Raw genomic sequence first — 17,508 nt, 5'->3', positions numbered from 1 at the left:
TTCCCAGCTTGACGCCAGGGAATATTCATAGCATGTGAATCTATGAAAGATCCAATGCTGGGGAAAACGCAGCTATTGAGAGTCATATCCCAGACATGCAGAGCTTTCTGGATCACAGTACAAACAGTTTACCCAGATGCACCACTGTCTGGTCTTGTAGCCTAGGTGTTTAGGTTAGAAGGGACCCAAAGGATTTGACCTGAAATGAGAATGTCAAGATTACTGACCAAGTGCCAAGATGGAGAAGAAAGCAACCATCTGGAGCACAACCCAGGTCATAAAATACATTGGAAATAATGCAACCAGTAAGCATTGGTTTGACAATACAGCAGGCGTCATCTTCATATTTTTGTGTACGTTTAATGCAAGATGCATGCAGCTCCTGGCCAACGATTCTGCCCAGATTCTGTGGTGAGTCACATTAAATAAGCTGTAAGGGTTGGCAGGATAAGCAGAGGTTGTGGTGCAATCTTCTCCCGAATACTTTGTTAAATTTTCTCCCAGATAATCAGTTCACTTCATATTTTTAAAACATATGGATTCAAACAGCACAATGTCAGAGCCTTACCAGCAGCACAGACATAACCCATTACTTGACCTCTTAGCAATGTTGCAGCTTTAGGCCATCTTTGTCTGAAAAGATGATAAAGATTAATCCCAATTCAGCTTTATTTTTTAAAACATTTATTGGAATGATCACCCAAAAAACAAGCTCCACAAGTAGTCCAGACAATACTTCTGGGAGAGAACTAGACCAAATGAGTCGCACAGTAATTTAAGGTTTATTTTCATGCTGCACATTTAAATTATACAGCGACACATTACGGAATGCAGCAAATGGCAATTAAAACTTGTAAAATACTCCAGGTTCAGCAGTGACAACGCCACAAAAGAGGCCACTTTTCTGAACTCCGAAAGTGGCTTAAACCTTCCGACAAGGTCCTTAAGTCACGCTCACTGGACAGATATTGACTTACTGCTAAAACATGCAATAAATTGTCCTCTATACCAATTCCGGGCCAACACCACTTCTTAGAAAAGTTGCATCTTGGAGGGCCGAAAAACATTGCCTGGAAACATCAGGGAATATTCTGCCTAACAGGAGTTCTGCATTGGGGCATGCCAAGCTTGCCTTCCATAGGTGTCTGGGAAACAAGGTGGTATTAAAAACAAGAAAATTCTATTTTTTGCAATTGAGTATTATGCACCCTAGGGCACTTCGATTTACCTTCTGCAGAGCTTCATTAGACTGAACCCCCGGTGCTGCCCTTGGCCCCAATTGCCTGCCTTTTGTCCCAGGATTTTCACAATTTAGGTGCTGGGGCTCCAAGTTGTACAGTATTTTACAGAGGACAAAACGTAAACTGGCAATGATCACAGATACACTTAAATATATGCCCACACATCACTTCCTCGAGCAAAAACTCTTCTACCAATCTCTACTATATACAAAGAGACACTGTCACAAAGGTAAATAATTTGTACATCTCAAATATTAGTTGTCTAGGGCGTAACAATGAAAAGCCAGATAAAGGGAATGCATTTTCACATCTCAAACATCGACTCAAGAGGTCATTTGGTTTGGGAGTGGATTCAGATAGCCAATGAGGAGAAAATAAATTGGCTGGGTAAGAAAGCACCATGGAAAGAGAAGCAGAAATGCATCAAACAAAATGTACTCGCCTACACCATAATGCTAGGTTTTGTGCACAAAAGTAAAATCTAAACTGAGATCAATCCTTCATACAGTTCACATAACCACAAGTAAAACAAATATTTTGTGTTAAACTCAAAAGCAGCTGATTAGCTGCACTAGAGAAAGAGCAGAGGACAGTTTGTTTTAGGAGCATGGACAAGTTGTCGTTGCACAAGGCCTCTTTCACCAATACTTGAGTAAGGGGAGGAGTGGGGTTACAATTCTTACAGATCTTTCCGAGATCACCTCACATATCTATTGTCATTAAAAGATAGAACACTACAGTGTACTGCTTTAAATGGAACCCCTGTCTAGCAAAAACAATGTTTGACATGTGCTTTAGGTTTTACTCCCAGCACTTCCGAGACTCTGTGCTCACACCTGGGATATGATGGGGCAACCAGAGAAAAGCCTTCCATTCTTCAAATTTCATTTCCATCAGCAATTATATTTTTCATTCACCAAATACATTAAGATTCTGTGTGCCGAGAGAATGTATAGCAGACATGTTCCTCCAGTACTAAAGTTGGGAGGTGGCAGCTGCTAATATGTGTTCATGAACAGTAGACAGACAGAAAATTCTGGAGCAACAAAAATGCTTGGTACGAGCTGCATATTCCAAGAACCCATTAAATCTAGGAAAGGTTGAAAAAAAAGTCTGTCCCCGGAGAACCAAATCATGAAGGGGCCAGTGACCTCTATGCCATTCGGCATAGTGACTACTCAGCTAAAAGGGGATGGAAACAGAACAAGAAATGTAGAATGGGGCAGAAAACACTGATGCACAGAATGCCAGGCGTAGATTCCCGTTAGTCATCAAAGAATGGACAGAACAAGTGAGGCTCACTAAAGAAACAAGAGGGAAAGGGAACAGCGCAGATTCAGCTAGCTGGCTGTCACCCGCTGAACCACAGATTAGGTTCTATGAAGAAACCCCAGATAAATGCTGGGTTATTACCTGGATAAAAACAAGAATGGTGAAAGGTGGCATCTGTTAGCAAGAAGCCCACCAATAAGCCAGCATTCCAAGTACCATAAGGCCACCCTTTGCACCAGAGCTTTCAAAGCAGTAGCACTGAAGGGAAAAATCAAGGGAAGCATCTTTCGCGCTAAAACCCTGTCCATTTACCCCACATCTATTAAAAGGATTTAGAGAAACTGGTAGCCCCTGCCAAGGACAAAGTTGCCCAACCCTCTTCTCCCCCATGCTTTCTCAGCCCTAATTACTCTGTCAAGGGAACAGAAATAGATGGGCCCTTGGGGTCATCAAAGCGGTCCATGGTCTTAAGGCTCATCACCATATGCATTCCGTAGGTGAGGATGAAGACTAACAGAAAAGTGGTGACCAGGCCCATCCAGATGGCCGGGGAGAAGAAGGCTGCGCAGTCGCTCGCATAGTTGAAGCTCATCCCGGTCACATTGAAGGCTTGGATCTGCAAAAAAAACAAAAACGAACATGAGGCATGTGTGAGGTCAAGAGGTTAGTGAGAGGAAAGTGGTTTTTGGAAGTGCGCGAAGGGGTTATGAAGAGAAGAATAACACTTATCCATAACATTATGCAGCATTACATGTTATTCACAGAACAGAAGTATGCCCAACGCATACGCTCCTTTTTCAGTTTACCTTGCACCATCACAAAACACAAAAAAAAAAGACACTAAAGAAGCATTCATGACATAAAAATTCAGAAGTTTACTGCACATGAGTAGAACAATAGATCCTCAGCAGTTGTGGACAGCATCAAATGCCTAGTGCCAAGGATGTCATAAGTAGAGGTGCCCCATTGTTAAGGCAGTTTTTGTACCGCTCTGTTGAGATGCTTCAACAACTAAGCCTAGAGTGAAGGGCAGAGCACCGGACAAGAAAAGGAAGCCAAACCTCTGAAACGTGGGTATGTGACAAGGCTCAACTCTCGAGTGGGGGTAAAAGGTTGACATAATTAGCCCACACATAAATCCAGAATTGAAAAATATTACTTTAGTCACACAAAACTATTGTTCAAATAGGTACTTTAGGGAATAATACACAGTATTCAACAAATATTATAAAAATATTAATGCCTATATAAATGACTCTCCTAACCCCAATGCCTATGTGGGCCCTTTGTCAAGGGCCAGCACAAACAAAAAAACAGGAGGTGGGGCAGAGATGACAGGAACCAGGATACTATACAACCCAACAAGTATGCATGTACCTAGTAGCCGGCACAATTAAGTGCATAATCTTAACACTAGTTGATGTGACAGGCACTAGGCCTGGTGGCCAGCACCTAACACATATGGAAGAGAGAAAGAGAGAGAAAGAGAGAGAAAGAGAGAGAAAGAGAGAGAAAGAGAGAGAAAGAGAAGATAGGAAGAAAGAGAAAGAGAGAGAAAGAGAGAGAAAGAGAGAGAAAGAGAGAGAAAGAGAGAGAAAGAGAAAGAGAGAGAAGAGAGAGAGAGAGAGAAAGAGAGAAGAGAGAAAGGAGAGAAAGAGAGAAAGAGAGAAAGAGAGAAAGAGAGAAAGAGAGAAAGAGAAAGAGAGAAAGAGAGAAAGAGAGAAAGAGAGAGAGAAAGAGAGAAAGAGAGAAAGAGAAAGAGAAAGAGAAAGAGAAAGAGAGAAAGAAAGGGGGGTGTGGAGAGGGGGGGTTTGAGAGGGGGGTTGAGAGGGGGCTGAGAGAGGGGGGCTGAGAGAGGGGGCTGGAGAGGGGGGCTGAGAGAGGGGGGCTGAGAGAGGGGGGCTGAGAGAGGGGGCTGAGAGAGGGGGGCGAGAGAGGGGGGGCCGAGAGAGAGGGGAGAGAGAGAGGGGGTGGGGTGAGAGAGACGGGGTGAGAGAGGGGGGTGAAAGAGGGGGGCTGAGAGAGGGGGGCTGAGAGAGGGGGGCTGAGAGAGGGGGGCTGAGAGAGGGGGGCTGAGAGAGGGGGGCTGAGAGAGGGGGGCTAGAGAGGGGGGCTAGAGAGGGGGGCTAGAGAGGGGGGCTAGAGAGGGGGGAGAGAGAGAGGGGAGAGAGAGAGGGGGTGGGGAGAGAGAGACGGGGAAGGAGAGGGGGTGAGAGAGGGGGGAAGAGGGGGGGAGAGAGAGGGGGTTGAGGTGAGAGGGGGTTGAGAGGGGGCTGAGAGAGGGGGCTGAGAGAGGGGGGCTGAGAGAGGGGGCTGGGCAGAGAGGGGGGCTGAGAGAGGGGGGCTGAGAGAGGGGGGGCTGAGAGAGGGGGGCTGAGAGAGGGGGGCTGAGAGAGGGGGGCTGAGAGAGGGGGCTGGAGGAGAGGGGGAGGGAGAGAGGGGGAGGAGAAGGGGAGAGAGAAGGGGGAAGAAGGGGAGAGAGAAGGGGGAGAGAGGGGGGGTGTGAGAGAGGGGGGGTTGAGAGAGGGGGGGTGAGAGAGGGGGTGAGAGAGGAGGGGGGTGAGAGAGGGTGTGAGAGGGGGGGTGGAGGGGGGGTGAGAGAGGGGGGTGTGAGAGAGGGGGGTGGAGAGAGGGGTGTGAGAGAGGGGGGGTGTGAGATGGGGGTGTGAGAGAGGGGGGTGAGAGGAGGGGTGAGAGAGGGGGGGGTGAGAGAGAGGGGGTGAGAGAGGGGGGGTGAGAGAGGGGGGGGGTGAGAGAGGGGGGGGTGAGAGAGGGGGGTGAGAGGAGGGGTGTGAGAGAGGGGGGGTGAGAGAGGGGGGTGAGAGAGAGGGGGTGAGAGGTGAGAGAGAGAGGGGGGTGAGAGAGAGGGGGGTGAGAGAGGAGGTTGGTGGAGAGAGAGAGAGGGGGTGAGGAAGAGGGGGGTGAGGGAGAGAGGGGGGTGAGAGAGAGGAGGGGGGGGGAGAGAGAGGTGGGGGGGAGAGGGAGGGGGTGGGAGAGAGAGGGGGTGAGAGGAGGGGGGGAGAGAGAGAGGGGGTGAGAGAGAGAGGGTGAGAGAGAGGGGGTGAGAGAGGGGGTGAGAGAGAGGGGGGTGAGAGAGAGGGGGGGTGAGTGGAGAGGGGGGGTGAAGAGAGAGGGGGGTGAGAGAGAGGGGGGGTGAGAGAGAGGGGGGGTGAGAGAGAGGCGGGGTGAGAGAGGGGGGTGAGAGAGAGGGGGTGAGAGAGAGGGGGGTGAGAGAGCGGGGGGTTGGGAGAGGGGGGGTGGAGAGAGAGGGGGGTTGGAGAGAGAGGGGGGGTGGGGGAGGGGGGTGGAGAGAGAGGGGGGGTGGAGTCGGGAGAGAGAGAGAGGGGAGGTGGGGAGAGAGAGAGGGGTGGGAGGGAGGAGGGGGTGGAGAGAGAGGGGGGGTGGGAGAGAGAGGGAGGGGGGTGGAGAGAGAGAGAGGGGGGGTGGGAGGAGAGAGCGAGAGAGAGGAGAGAGCGAGAGAGAGCGAGAACGAGAGAGAGCGGCGCTTGGGGCCAGAGAGGGGGGGGCTGGGGACAGAGCGCACGAAAGAAAGCGCTCGGGGGCCAGAGCGGTATGTTATAAGCATTTATAGCGGGCACATACACTGAAAGGCACCTTGCGCGGGGACAACCCATAGAAAAAAACAAAACAGGTCTTAGAATAGCAGAGTTTTGACATGAGAGTGAAATTGCAAGTGGTTTTGGCAAGTCTCATACCAGCCGGGAGATCATTCCACAGCTGCTAGCCGCCACTGAACCCTGTCTCCCACTCTACTGAAACGAAACTTGGGACCCACAACCAAGCAACAGTTGCTGGAATGGAGAGCCCTGCCTGGGATGTATGGCAAAGACTTCTCCTGAAGAAAGTCTGTACCTACCTTATAGTAAGCATGATTAACCAGGCATAAAGATGACAAAACTCCCCCCGCCCCCATTCTCCCCCTCTGGAAGCCAGTGAAGAAGTCGGAGGACTGCACTGTTGTGGGAAGCATAGAAGTGGCCGTGGCCACCCGAGCCGACCAGATTCTGCAACAGCTGAATGCGAAGGATCACACCGCTAGTCTGTACTAGATATAGGACCCTGCAGTAGGCGAGGATGCTGGTGACAAGAGGCAACCACAGCTGAATGAAGGTGGGTGGGAAGAAATGATAGAACCCTATGTAGCACCTTCAATAAAGAATTGACAGTTTTGCAAACTGCGCTAACCTGAGAATCTATGGAGAGAGAACATGACAGATAAATCCACAGATTTTTCACAACCATCACTGGAATAGGAAAGTCACCAAGTGCAGTTGACCAAGAACCGGAGACAAAAGGAGCACCCACCACCAGAACCCCAGTCTTATCCCCGTTGAGCTTAAGGCAGTAGTTGCTCATCCAGCCCTTCATGGCCCCCAGGCACTCTCACAAACGGACCAACACTTTAGTCTTGTCAAGATTTAAGCAGACGAGGATCTGTGTCATCCACATAAGAGTAGCACCTGAAGCTGTGAGAGAGGAGTTCAACCAAGGGCTGAACATAGATGTTCAACAACATTGGGGACGAGACGGATCCCTGAGGGACCCCACAGGAGAGCCTGAAACAAAGGAGTAGTTGCTTACCTGTAACTCCATTTCTCCAGCGTTGGTATCTTTGGGAATATTCACAGGATGTGAATCTATGAGTTGTCTGGCTGGGAATCCCTAGTTACTTATATTTTAATTCCTCCCCCCACCCCCCCAGGAAAACCTTTTACACCTGGAGTATCGTACCCACATCATTGTGGGCGATTTTGGTCCCACCATTAGGAGGTCAAGTGTATAACTTCGCCCCAGCAGCTTCCTCTCAGATTTTAACCACTTTTGCTGGAGGATTAGCACATACAGAGGGTGTTTACATGAAGGGAAGACTGGAGGGTGCATGCAAATCTATGAAAGATAACACTGGAGAAACGGAGTTACAGGTAAGAAACTACTCCCCTTCTCTAGCATTGGATCCTTCATAGATTCACATGCTATGAATAGATTTATAGCAGTATATATATATTATAGGATCAGAAAAAACAGGCAAACAGATGAAAACCCCTGCATTTTATGCCTGTGCAAGAAGTACATACATAACGATAACCCCAGAAGCTGCAGGGGCTTACCTTACTGACAGTCGTTGAAGGACTGCTTGTCCCATTTGCGTGTCCTCCGCCTGCTACTGCTGCAGGCAGTAGTGTCTTGTGAAGGTGTGGGGCACTGCTCGCGTTGCTTCCTGGCAAATGTCTTTGATAGGCACTCCAGACCAGAGAATGTGCCTTGGCTGTAGTCTGCAGTGGCATGTTGGCCTTTGCATGGCGATGGAGAGGATATCCACCTTGCAATAACCTGCTTCGTGATAGCTTTCCCTTTGTTTGAGGGTCCAAAAGTGATAAAGCGCTGTCTTGCTGCTCTGAAGGATTTTGTCCGGTCCAGGTAATATTTCAGCGCCCTTTTGACATCGAGGAGTGCAATGCTCTCTGCTGGGTGCTGGCGTTTTGGAAGAAGGTAGGCAGGCAACGTGATGTGTTTTTGTGGAACTCAGGCGACACTTTTGGAATAAAGCGGGGATTGGAGGTGTGGGGGGGAGAGGATCACTGTCTCTTGCAAACCTGAGATATGGAGGATCCACCACTAATGCTTGTAGCTCGGAAACCAGTCTGGAAGACGTTATAGCGACCAGGAAAGCCAACTTTCAAGTCAAACTTGATGTGCGCTGAAGAGGGAGGCTCAAAGGGGGCTTCATGATCCCGGCTAGGACCAGGTTTAGGCTCCATAAAAGATGGTATCCTTTTCCTTGGGGGGGAAACAGCGGATGAGACCCCTTTAGAAAATGTTTGAGCAGTCCGTCACTGTAGAGTGGTGGTCTCCATCTCTTTCTGATTTACCTGGAGATTGCTGCCAGGTGTACCTTTATGGAGGAGATAGCAAGACCTTATTTTGCTAGCTTCAGCAGGTATGGAAGAACAAGTTACTTCTTACCTTGTAACGTTCTTTCGATGGGATGTTCCTCCGACGTATTCCTTATTTTAGATATCTCTTTCCAGCTTTGATGGCCTCGGAAATTTTTTCTCTAGAGGGCGCTGCGCGTCGACGTCCGCCGAGTCGATGTCCCTCGACAGCCGCCGTATCGACGTCATCCTGCCTATAAAGGCCGCGCGCAGTGTCCGTTGCTCAGTTCCGTTTTGTAGTCCACAATAATTCTTTCTCGACTAGTCTAATCACCCTGAAGGAGCGTAAGCTGCAACAAGGGACGTAGTACTGCGGGGATGGATGGGAGGGTCGATAAGGAATACGTCAGAGGAACATCCCATCGATAGAACGTTACAAGGTAAGAAGTAACTTGTTCTTCGAAGGGATTGTGTCCTCCAACGTATTCCTTATCTTAGATAGGCTCCCATAGCAGTATTCTGTTATTGGAGGTGGGAGTACTGACTTCATGCTTCCTCTTATTGATGAATAGAGTGCAATACTGCCCTTCCAAACCTAGTCTCTTGACTGGAGGAGGAATCCAAGTTGTAAAACCGTGTAAAGGTATGGACGGACGACCATGTGGCAGCCGCACATAGGTCTCTAACCGGCACTCCTCTTTTGAGGGCCGATGAAGCTGCAATACCTCTGGTCGAATGTTACTCTGGTCGAATGTTACTTTTCCTGCCAGTTTATAACATTCCAAATGGCTAAAATGATCCATCTGGAAATGGTCTGCTTAGTTATCGGTAACCCCTGCTTGTGACCTGGGTAGCCTACAAACAGCTGGTCTGCTGGTCTTATCCTAGCCAGTCTACTAATGTAAAAACTTAAAGCCCTTCTTGGGTCCAGCCTGTGTAACCTTTCTTCCTCTTTCCCCGGATGAGGAGGAGGATAGAAAGATGGAAGGGTAATCTTCTGAGTGATATGAAATTCAGAAACCACCGTTGGGAGGAAATTAGGCTTCACTTGCAGAACAACTTTGTCTTTGTGAAAGATTTTATGAGGGGGTTTACAAGAAAGAGCTTGTAACTCGCTCACCCTTCTAGCAGATGTAAGTGCTATTAATAAAACAGTCTTAATGGTAAGAAATCTTAACGAACAAGAGTGGAGTGGTTCCAAAGGTGTGCCCATCAGGAAAGTTAGGACCAAGTTTAAATCCCATAGGGGAACCTCGAATGGTCTTGGGGGGGATAAACGTTAGTTAACCCCTTTAGAAACTATTACCAAGGGTAACTTGAAATAGGATGGTTCTTCCGCAGTGCGCTTAAAGATGGATAGCGCTGCAAGATAGCCCTTGATGGTGCCAACTTGAAGGCCTGAATTCGCTAAATAAAGTAGGAAGGACAAAACCATTGGTGAAAAGGGATCGATATTCTTTTCTCTACACCAGCTGCAAAATCTGTTCCAACGGCAGCGGTATAAAGATTTTGTTTCTGGTCTTCTTGCCGAAAGCAACACCTCCATAACATCATCAGGGAGGTCCCAATCCTTGTACCTCAGCCTTTCAGAAGCCAAGCGTGAAGGTTGAGGGTTTTGATGTCTGGATGGAGAACCTGACCTCCCTTCTGTGAGAGCAGATTCTCTCTGAGTGGAAGTCGAATTGGAGGGCAGATGGACAAGTCTAGAAGGTCCGGGTACCACGTTCTCCTGGCCCAATCCGGGGCAATTAGGATCATGGTTTTCCGCAATCTTCTCAACCTCCTGATCATTTGAGGAATGACAGGGACCGGTGGAAACACGCATAGAAGCGGAAACTCCCAGTCCACTATGAACGCGTCTCCCAGAGCTCCTCTCGGGGGAAATTCCCTTGAACAGAACAGATCGCACTTCCTGTTGACGAACAGATCCACCTGAGGGGTTCCCCAAAGGGCGAAGATCTCTTGAAGGACTTCCTGAGCTAGTTCCCACTCGTGGGAGACTGTGCTCTGCCTGCTCAGAGCGTCCGCTGTCAAGTTCTTCTCTACGGCCAGGTGAACTGCCGATAGAGAGATTCCTTCTTGGATTGCCCAAAACCAGAGCTGCATCGCCTCTCTGCACAGAGGTAGTGATCCTACGCCTCCTCTTTTGTTGAGGTAATGCATGGCCACTGTGTTGTTTGTCATTATCAGGACATTCTTTCCTTGTACAGATGGCAGAAAAGCCTTCAGTGCAAGTCTGATGGCTCTCAGCTTTGACAGGTTGATATGTAGTCTGGACTCCGATGGAGACCAACGACCGCTGATGGTCAAGTCGTTGGCGTGGGCTCCCCACCCCGTGAGTGAGGCATCCGTGACTACTGTTATCTCCAGCCAGGGTTGCCAAAACTGCTCTGCTTTCAGAATGTTCTCTTGACAGGCCCACCACTGAAGGTCTCGAGCCACCCTGTCGGGAACCTGAAGAAGATCTGTCATTCTCCCTGAGAATTGTGACCACTGAGTTCTCAGTGCCCACTGGAGGAATCTCATTCTCAGGTGAGCCTCTGGCACTAGGAAAATGCAGGATGCCATGAGGCCTAGCAACCTCAAAAAGTCGAAGGCTGGAAGACGTTGGGCATTTTGAAACTTGGTAACCATCTGTAGAATATCTTGAGCCCTCACCTCTGGTGGCTTGGTTTATCCCAGGGAAGTGTCCAGGATCGCTCCGATGAACTGGAGCCTCTGCGATGGTATCATTTGTGACTTCTTTAAATTGAGGGAGAATCCCAGTCTGTGAAGGGAGTGGCAAACATGATCTAGCTGGATCTGAACTTGTTCTGAAGATACAGCTCTGATCAACCAATCGTCCAGGTAGGGGTAGACGTGAATCCCTTCCCTCCTTAGACTTGCAGCCACTACCGACATTAACTTGGTGAAGACCGTCGGGGCGGAGTTCAGCCCAAATGGCAGCACTCGAAATTGATAATGAGAGTTGCCAATTGCGAACCTCAGGTATTTCCTGTGTTTGAGATTGATTGGCAAATGGAAATAAGCGTCCTGAAGGTCCAGAGATACCAACCAGTCCTGGAACTGAAGGGCCTGAAGGATCTGAGAAAGAGTTACCATCTTGAATTTGTCTTTCCCGAGGAATTTGTTCAATTCTCGCAAATCCATGATGGGTCTCAGTTCTCCGTCTTTCTTTGGAATGAGAAAGTAAGGGGGGTACCAGCCCCTGTTCCTCTTCGCTACAGGTACCGGTTCTATGGCACCTTTCTCTAGCAGGTCTAAAATTTCCTGCAAGAGGAGCGGATCTGGAGCTTTTTGAGAGCTGATCCCCGGTGGATGACTGAGGTATGCGTAGGAGAGGCAGGCAGTAACCTTGTGCAACTGTCTCCAATGCCCAAGCATCTGACGTGATAGCCTGCCATTCCGCCAGATGAGTTAACCTGCCTTCTACAGGTGTCTAGTGAGGGAAGTCCTCAGAGTGGTTTTGGGGCGGCTGATGCAGATGCCGATGGTAAAGAGGCACCTGCTGTTGCTGCGGCTTTTGAATATCTACCCCGTCCACCTCGGGTAGTTCTTCTTTGTCCCCTTTGAGCCGGTCGTCCTCTACCTCTTCCGAATGCGGAGTAGAAGCGAAAGGACTTGCCTCTCGCAGAGGTTCCTGTGGGACGAAAAGGTGTCTGACGGATTGCAGCGCCTAGGGATTTTGCTGCTGCCTTTGATGTTTGCAGTTTTTCTTAACTGTCATCCGCCTTTTTCCCAAACAAAGAAGAGCCATCAAATGGCATGTTCAAGAGCCTGGCTTGCACATCTGGGGCAAAACCAGACTTTCTCAACCAAGCAAATCTCCTGGTTGTTGCACTTGCCGCCATTGCTCTGCTGATACGGTCAGCCGAATCAATGCCCGTCTGGAGGGATTCGCACATAGCGTCTTTACTGTCCTGTATGATATTTAGGAACGCCTCCCTTTCTTCTCCCTCTGGGATGCAGTCAGCCGCTGTAGAAGCACACTCCCAAAGTGTATGGCTAAATCTAGCAAGGGTGCAAGTAGCATTAATAGATTTTAACGACATGCTACATGCCGAAAAGACTTTTAGCCATAGCATCATATTTTTTTTGTCCCCGTCCTGTGGGATGGTAGGGTAAGCAGTCTTGATGTCAGTAGAAGATGCTGCCTGTAGCACCAGACTTTCTGGGGATGGGTGTTTGGAGAAAAACTCCGGGTCTGCAGAAGATACTGTATATTTAGTAGACAGTTTTTTTATTTACTGCCGGGACGACATCTTGGGTTTCCCAGTTCGTCATGATTTTCCTTTGAAGAGCTTTATGAAAAGGTACTACAGGATCCTCCTGTGGACCTTTATCAAGAATATCCGGGAGGTCATCCTGTTGGAAAGCCTGTGAAGGTGTTGACCACCCCATAAATTCTGTGATCCTGGCCATTAAGGCTCTATAAGGGGTTTCAGCATGCTCCCCCGGGTCTGGCCTAGCGAACTCCACCTCAGGGGAAGTGTCTAAACCACTTGCCTCATGTAAGGAATCATGGAGTTACTTTTATCTGCGTTCCTCTGAGGATAACTCCTCTTGAACTGGGGTTGCAGATCCCGGCAACTCAAATGTCTTCTTGGTCAGATAGTTCTCCCTCTTCCATAATTGAGGACATTGTTCTCAATTGGTCTGAACTCACAAAGAGTGTGAAACCCATCTCCAAGGCAGAGGGTGCCAAACTTGTAATCTGCCTCGAAAACGGCGATGTCGTTGAAGGCTTCGAACGTGGTGTCGAAAACAAAGGCGGAGGCCTCGAGGTCCTCGATAGAATTGGAATTCTGCTTGAGGATGTCGACAATCTCGACGACATCATCATCGAAGACCTAGGAATAGCCACTGGGTGCGCCGTAACCGTGACTTTCCTTGGCGTCGACGCCGGTGTTGAGGATGGCGTCGAGTCGACAGACCCGTGTGTCGAAGGTCCCTTCGACAACGGCGTCGAAGACACCGACCTCAGCGTCGATGGAACCTTCGTCGACGGCGGAACCTTCGAAGAAGGATTCGAGGTCTTAGCTTTACTCGAAGGTTTGTGACACGCTCGAGAAGCTTCCTTCGCCGTGTACTGCGACTCGCAGCATTTTGGACCTTCGGGTCTTTCGACCAGAGCATCGCTCTCGGCAGTCTTCGAGGGGGTCGAGGCCGCTTTCTCGAAGACGCTCATCATATTTCTTTCGTAATTCCTCCCATTCAGCCCGGGAACTATGTTTCGTGGGGCAAGGGATTCTCTTAGGTGAAACAGAGGAAGAGGAGGACGAAGAAGGGGATCTTCGACGTCTCCTCTTCGAGTGCTTCGATCTCGAGGAGTGATGGGACCCGCTTCGAGACCTGGAGCGCGAATGGTGACGAGGAGACGAATGTCTCGACTTCGTCGAGGAAGAAGAAGCTTTACCTTTTTCCAGCTTCCCCCTACGCTCCTTCAGGGCCTTAGCTGTGATGGACATACAGTCCTCGCACTCCGAACAATGGTGTTCAGCTCCCAAACACCACAGACAAACTGTGAGGGTCAGTCAGCGATATCTTTTTTCCACAGTCTTTGCATTTTTTAAAGCCGGACCGAGGGGTCGTCGGTTCCGACGAGGAAGCCATAGAGTATCGATCGAATATCTCGAGGAAATTGGATTAATTCTCTACGAAACTGAGCAACGATATTCCGAGGCACTGAGTAAGCGCGGAAAAACGGAACTGAGCAACAGACGCTGCGCACGGCCTTTATAGGCAGGATGACGTCGATACGGCGGCTGTCGGGGGACATCGACTCGGCGGACGTCGACGCGCAGTGCCCTCTAGAGAAAATTTTTTCGAGGCCAGCAAAGCTGGAAAGAGATATCTAAGATAAGGAATCCGTCGGAGGACACAATCCCTTCGAAGAATCTTTTGCGGTTGTATAGCCAGTGGTTGCAGGTTGGGCTGTTGCGAACACCATGTGCAAAACCTTTTCCACTTTTGGTTGCACGAGTTGCTAGTGGAAGTTAGCATTCCAACAAGAAGTCTAGGTGGCCGAAATTGGTATGGTGACACTAGGATGATTTTGCAAGGGCATCCCCTGGATCATTTGGATTGTCTCCTGATCCCTCCCATTTTATTGAACACGTATGCTAAGACTTGGGTCCAAGGGAATGAGAACACGTCCCCCTGCGAGCTTGGGTGCCGCAGCCAGCTTGCAAAATCTTTGCACCGTTTGTTGGATAGTGCGGCGAAGAGGTCCAGTAGAGGCTGGCCCCCATGCTGTGAAGATTGTTGATTTGGCTGCTGTGAAGCTGCCATTTGTGCGATTGCATTGTGTACCTGCTGAGGTGGTCTGCACGCTGGTTGTTTATTACTGGCAGGTGGAATGCTTGTAGAGTAGTGATGTTGTGAATGGCCTAGTGCCAGATGGTTCGAGCTTCCCGAGACAGGGAGCTTGACCAGATTCCTCCACGTTTGCAGAGGTAAAACATTGTGATGGTATTGTCCATGAGGATCTGCAGTACTGAGTTTTGAATCAGCACAGGAAGGATGTTAGTGCCCAATAGATCACTCGCAGTTCTAGGATACTGATGTGCAGGGACGATTCGCCCAGAGGCCATAGGCATTTGATTTGCCGTTGTCCCAGGTGGGCTCCCCATTCCACTAAAGAGGCATTGATCACCAGCGTGAAGTGGTGGGTTGGATCAAGCAGTGGCATCCTTTTGAGATGTTGCTGCGCATTGTCCACCATTTCAGTAAACTTGTGAGATGCATGTGTGATGGTGATTTTGTCTCCCCACGAACCTTGGGTTTTGGAACTTCTGGCTGCAAGGAACTGCTGCGCCAGTCGCATGCGCAGCCTGCAATGGGGTATTAATGGTATGCAAAATGACATGGTTCCCAGCAGCACCATTTAGTTGCGCACTGGTAGTGGTTTGTTTGGGATGAATGACCATGCCAGAGACATCAACCAGTGAACTGTCGGCCAAGGGTTTGCGCAGGCTTTGTGTCATGGACAAATGTGTACCCAGGAATACCAAGCTTTTGGATGCAGTTACGCAGGTTTTGGTGTAGTTGATTGTAAATCCTAACTGTTTGAGTAGAGTCTCCATCTGCATCAGTGAGGCGGATGTTTCTTGGTGGGTTGGGGCCCTGACAAACCAATCCTCTAGATATGGATCGACGTGGTGGGCTTAATTTCTGAGGAACGCTGCCACTGGAGCTAGGCATTTGGTGAAAGTCCTGGGGGCTAATTTGAGGCTGAAAGGGGATGACTCGAAATTGGTAATGCTTCTCCCAGACCTTGAACCGGAGGTACTGCTGGTGCCTGCAGTGTATTAGAATGTGAAAGTAGGCGTCTTTTAAGTCCAATGTTGCTAGATGTTCGTGAGGCTGAATCGCCTTTATGACTTTTGTCTCTTAATGTTTGATTAATTTTCTTAAGTCTAGGATGGGATGCCACTTTCCGTCTTTTTTTTACTACAAAGTACCTTGAGTATACTCCATAGCTCTTTTTGCTAACATTTGATGTGCATCTTGTTGAAGAATCCCTTGATGCGGCTGTGACACAGTTACGGCAGTTATGGGTTTTTGTTTGCGCTTTAATTCTAACAGATGGCCATGTTGGATGACATCTAGCACCCATCTGTCCTTGGTTATCGATCACCACCTGTCGTAAAGCGCCACATTTCCTCCCACCAGTGCGCCCTTGGAGCAGTCCTTGCTGAGAGACTTGCTCTGCCTACCCTCTGCGAGGTGGCAGAGCCGCATTTGCATTGTGGCTGGCGCTAGTCTCTGGAGCATTGAAAATATTTTCTTTGATATCCCTGGGAGTAGTAACCTGATCCAGCATACCCCTTGGAGTCTTTAGATGAAGACAACCTGGTTTGACCAGTGTTAATGACCGCGTCAGAATCTGCATTCATGGCCTTAAGAGCCTGGACGATTTAGTCACCAAAGATGTTTTATGCACTCGAATGGCATGTCCACGTCCTTATGTTGCACCCCCTGCCTGAAGTCGGTGCAGCATAGACAGCCTTGCCTTCGCAGGACCACCCCATTATCAATCGGTTTAAACCCTGTCTCTGCAAGGTTCACTGCAATATTTATACTATGGTTAGAGGCTTCTTCGCCCGTGCGTACAATTGTCATGGCCCGTTCAGGTAAATGCTCAAGGATTGGAGCTAGCCAGTGCCACATTTTGTGTCATAGCGGGCTACTATGGCTAGGGCATTGGCCGCTTTCCGATGGAGAGTACCTTTTTTCCAAATGCATCTTTTTTTCTGCCCTCGTTTTCCAGGGGTGTGGCGCATTTGTGCCGCAAACGTGCTTTGCGAGTAGCAGCCTCTGACACTACGGACTCAGACTCCGGAGAGGGTTGAGAGGTGCGGCCCTTGGGAGTTGTGTCCGGTGCTATACACTTTTTGGTCAGTCTACCTTTGACTGCAGGCTCTGAAAGTGTGCTTCAGGGCTCTTAACCCCTCTTGCCAAACGTGGTCCAGAATGGGTATAGTGAACAGGGCTTTCTGGCGTTTCCCCATATGATCAAAAAGAAAAAGTCTATTTTCATCTGCCGGTGTTAACCCAAATTCTTGGCACACTTTTGAAAGCCCCATTGTGGTCTGGTGGAGAGGGCTGCGTGTCTTGGTCTGCCTCATCTGTATCACAGGTATCATCCTGGCTTGGGGAGTAAGGTGTGGTGGCATAGTCTATATACTTTGGATAGGTGTCATGATCCATGTCCACCAGCTCTGCCTCTTGTTCGCCTACCAACAGACTACCCATAGGTGGAGGGGGGGGACTGGGTGGTGATTAAGAGCTGTGCGTGGAGCGTGGGTGTGGGCCCGGGATAAGTGCCCCTGATCCGTTCGTTGAGCAGTTTGGGCAGGTTGAATTGGCACTATTTCGTTGCCACTCTGTTGAGGGACCGCCTGAAGTTGAGGCTGTGGTAGCCTGCCGTTGTTGCCCCAATAGACCTTGCAAAGTAGTACTTGCAGGGATAGAAGAGGCTGCAGGTAGTGGGTGCGCTGGTGCCGCCCCCCGCCACTGATCCTGAGGGTGTTGTAGAAGGAACAAAGAGGGGTGCACTTGCTTGCTGTCTCACTGGGGTTCTCCCACCACACCCCCTC

At 49.4% G+C, this 17,508-nt stretch overlaps 1 protein-coding gene across 1 annotated transcript in view; it reads right to left on the bottom strand.

The window, feature by feature from the left end:
• Positions 1-667: 667 nt before the first annotated feature.
• ATP6AP1 (ATPase H+ transporting accessory protein 1) overlaps positions 668-17,508 on the bottom strand; it is a 386,669-nt gene continuing 369,828 nt past the window's right edge. The window contains exon 10 of the mRNA XM_069645470.1: positions 668-3,129. Coding sequence (XP_069501571.1) covers positions 2,920-3,129 — 210 coding nt within the window. The 3' untranslated portion in view covers positions 668-2,919. The remainder of the gene's footprint in view (positions 3,130-17,508) is intronic.

Source organism: Ambystoma mexicanum, chromosome 2p, assembly GCF_040938575.1.
Source record: "Ambystoma mexicanum isolate Mex_15411 chromosome 2p, UKY_AmexF1_1, whole genome shotgun sequence".
Lineage (NCBI taxonomy): Eukaryota > Metazoa > Chordata > Amphibia > Caudata > Ambystomatidae > Ambystoma > Ambystoma mexicanum.
Note: the sequence above shows the minus strand (reverse complement) of the source record. Positions and strands in the feature narration are given on the sequence as shown.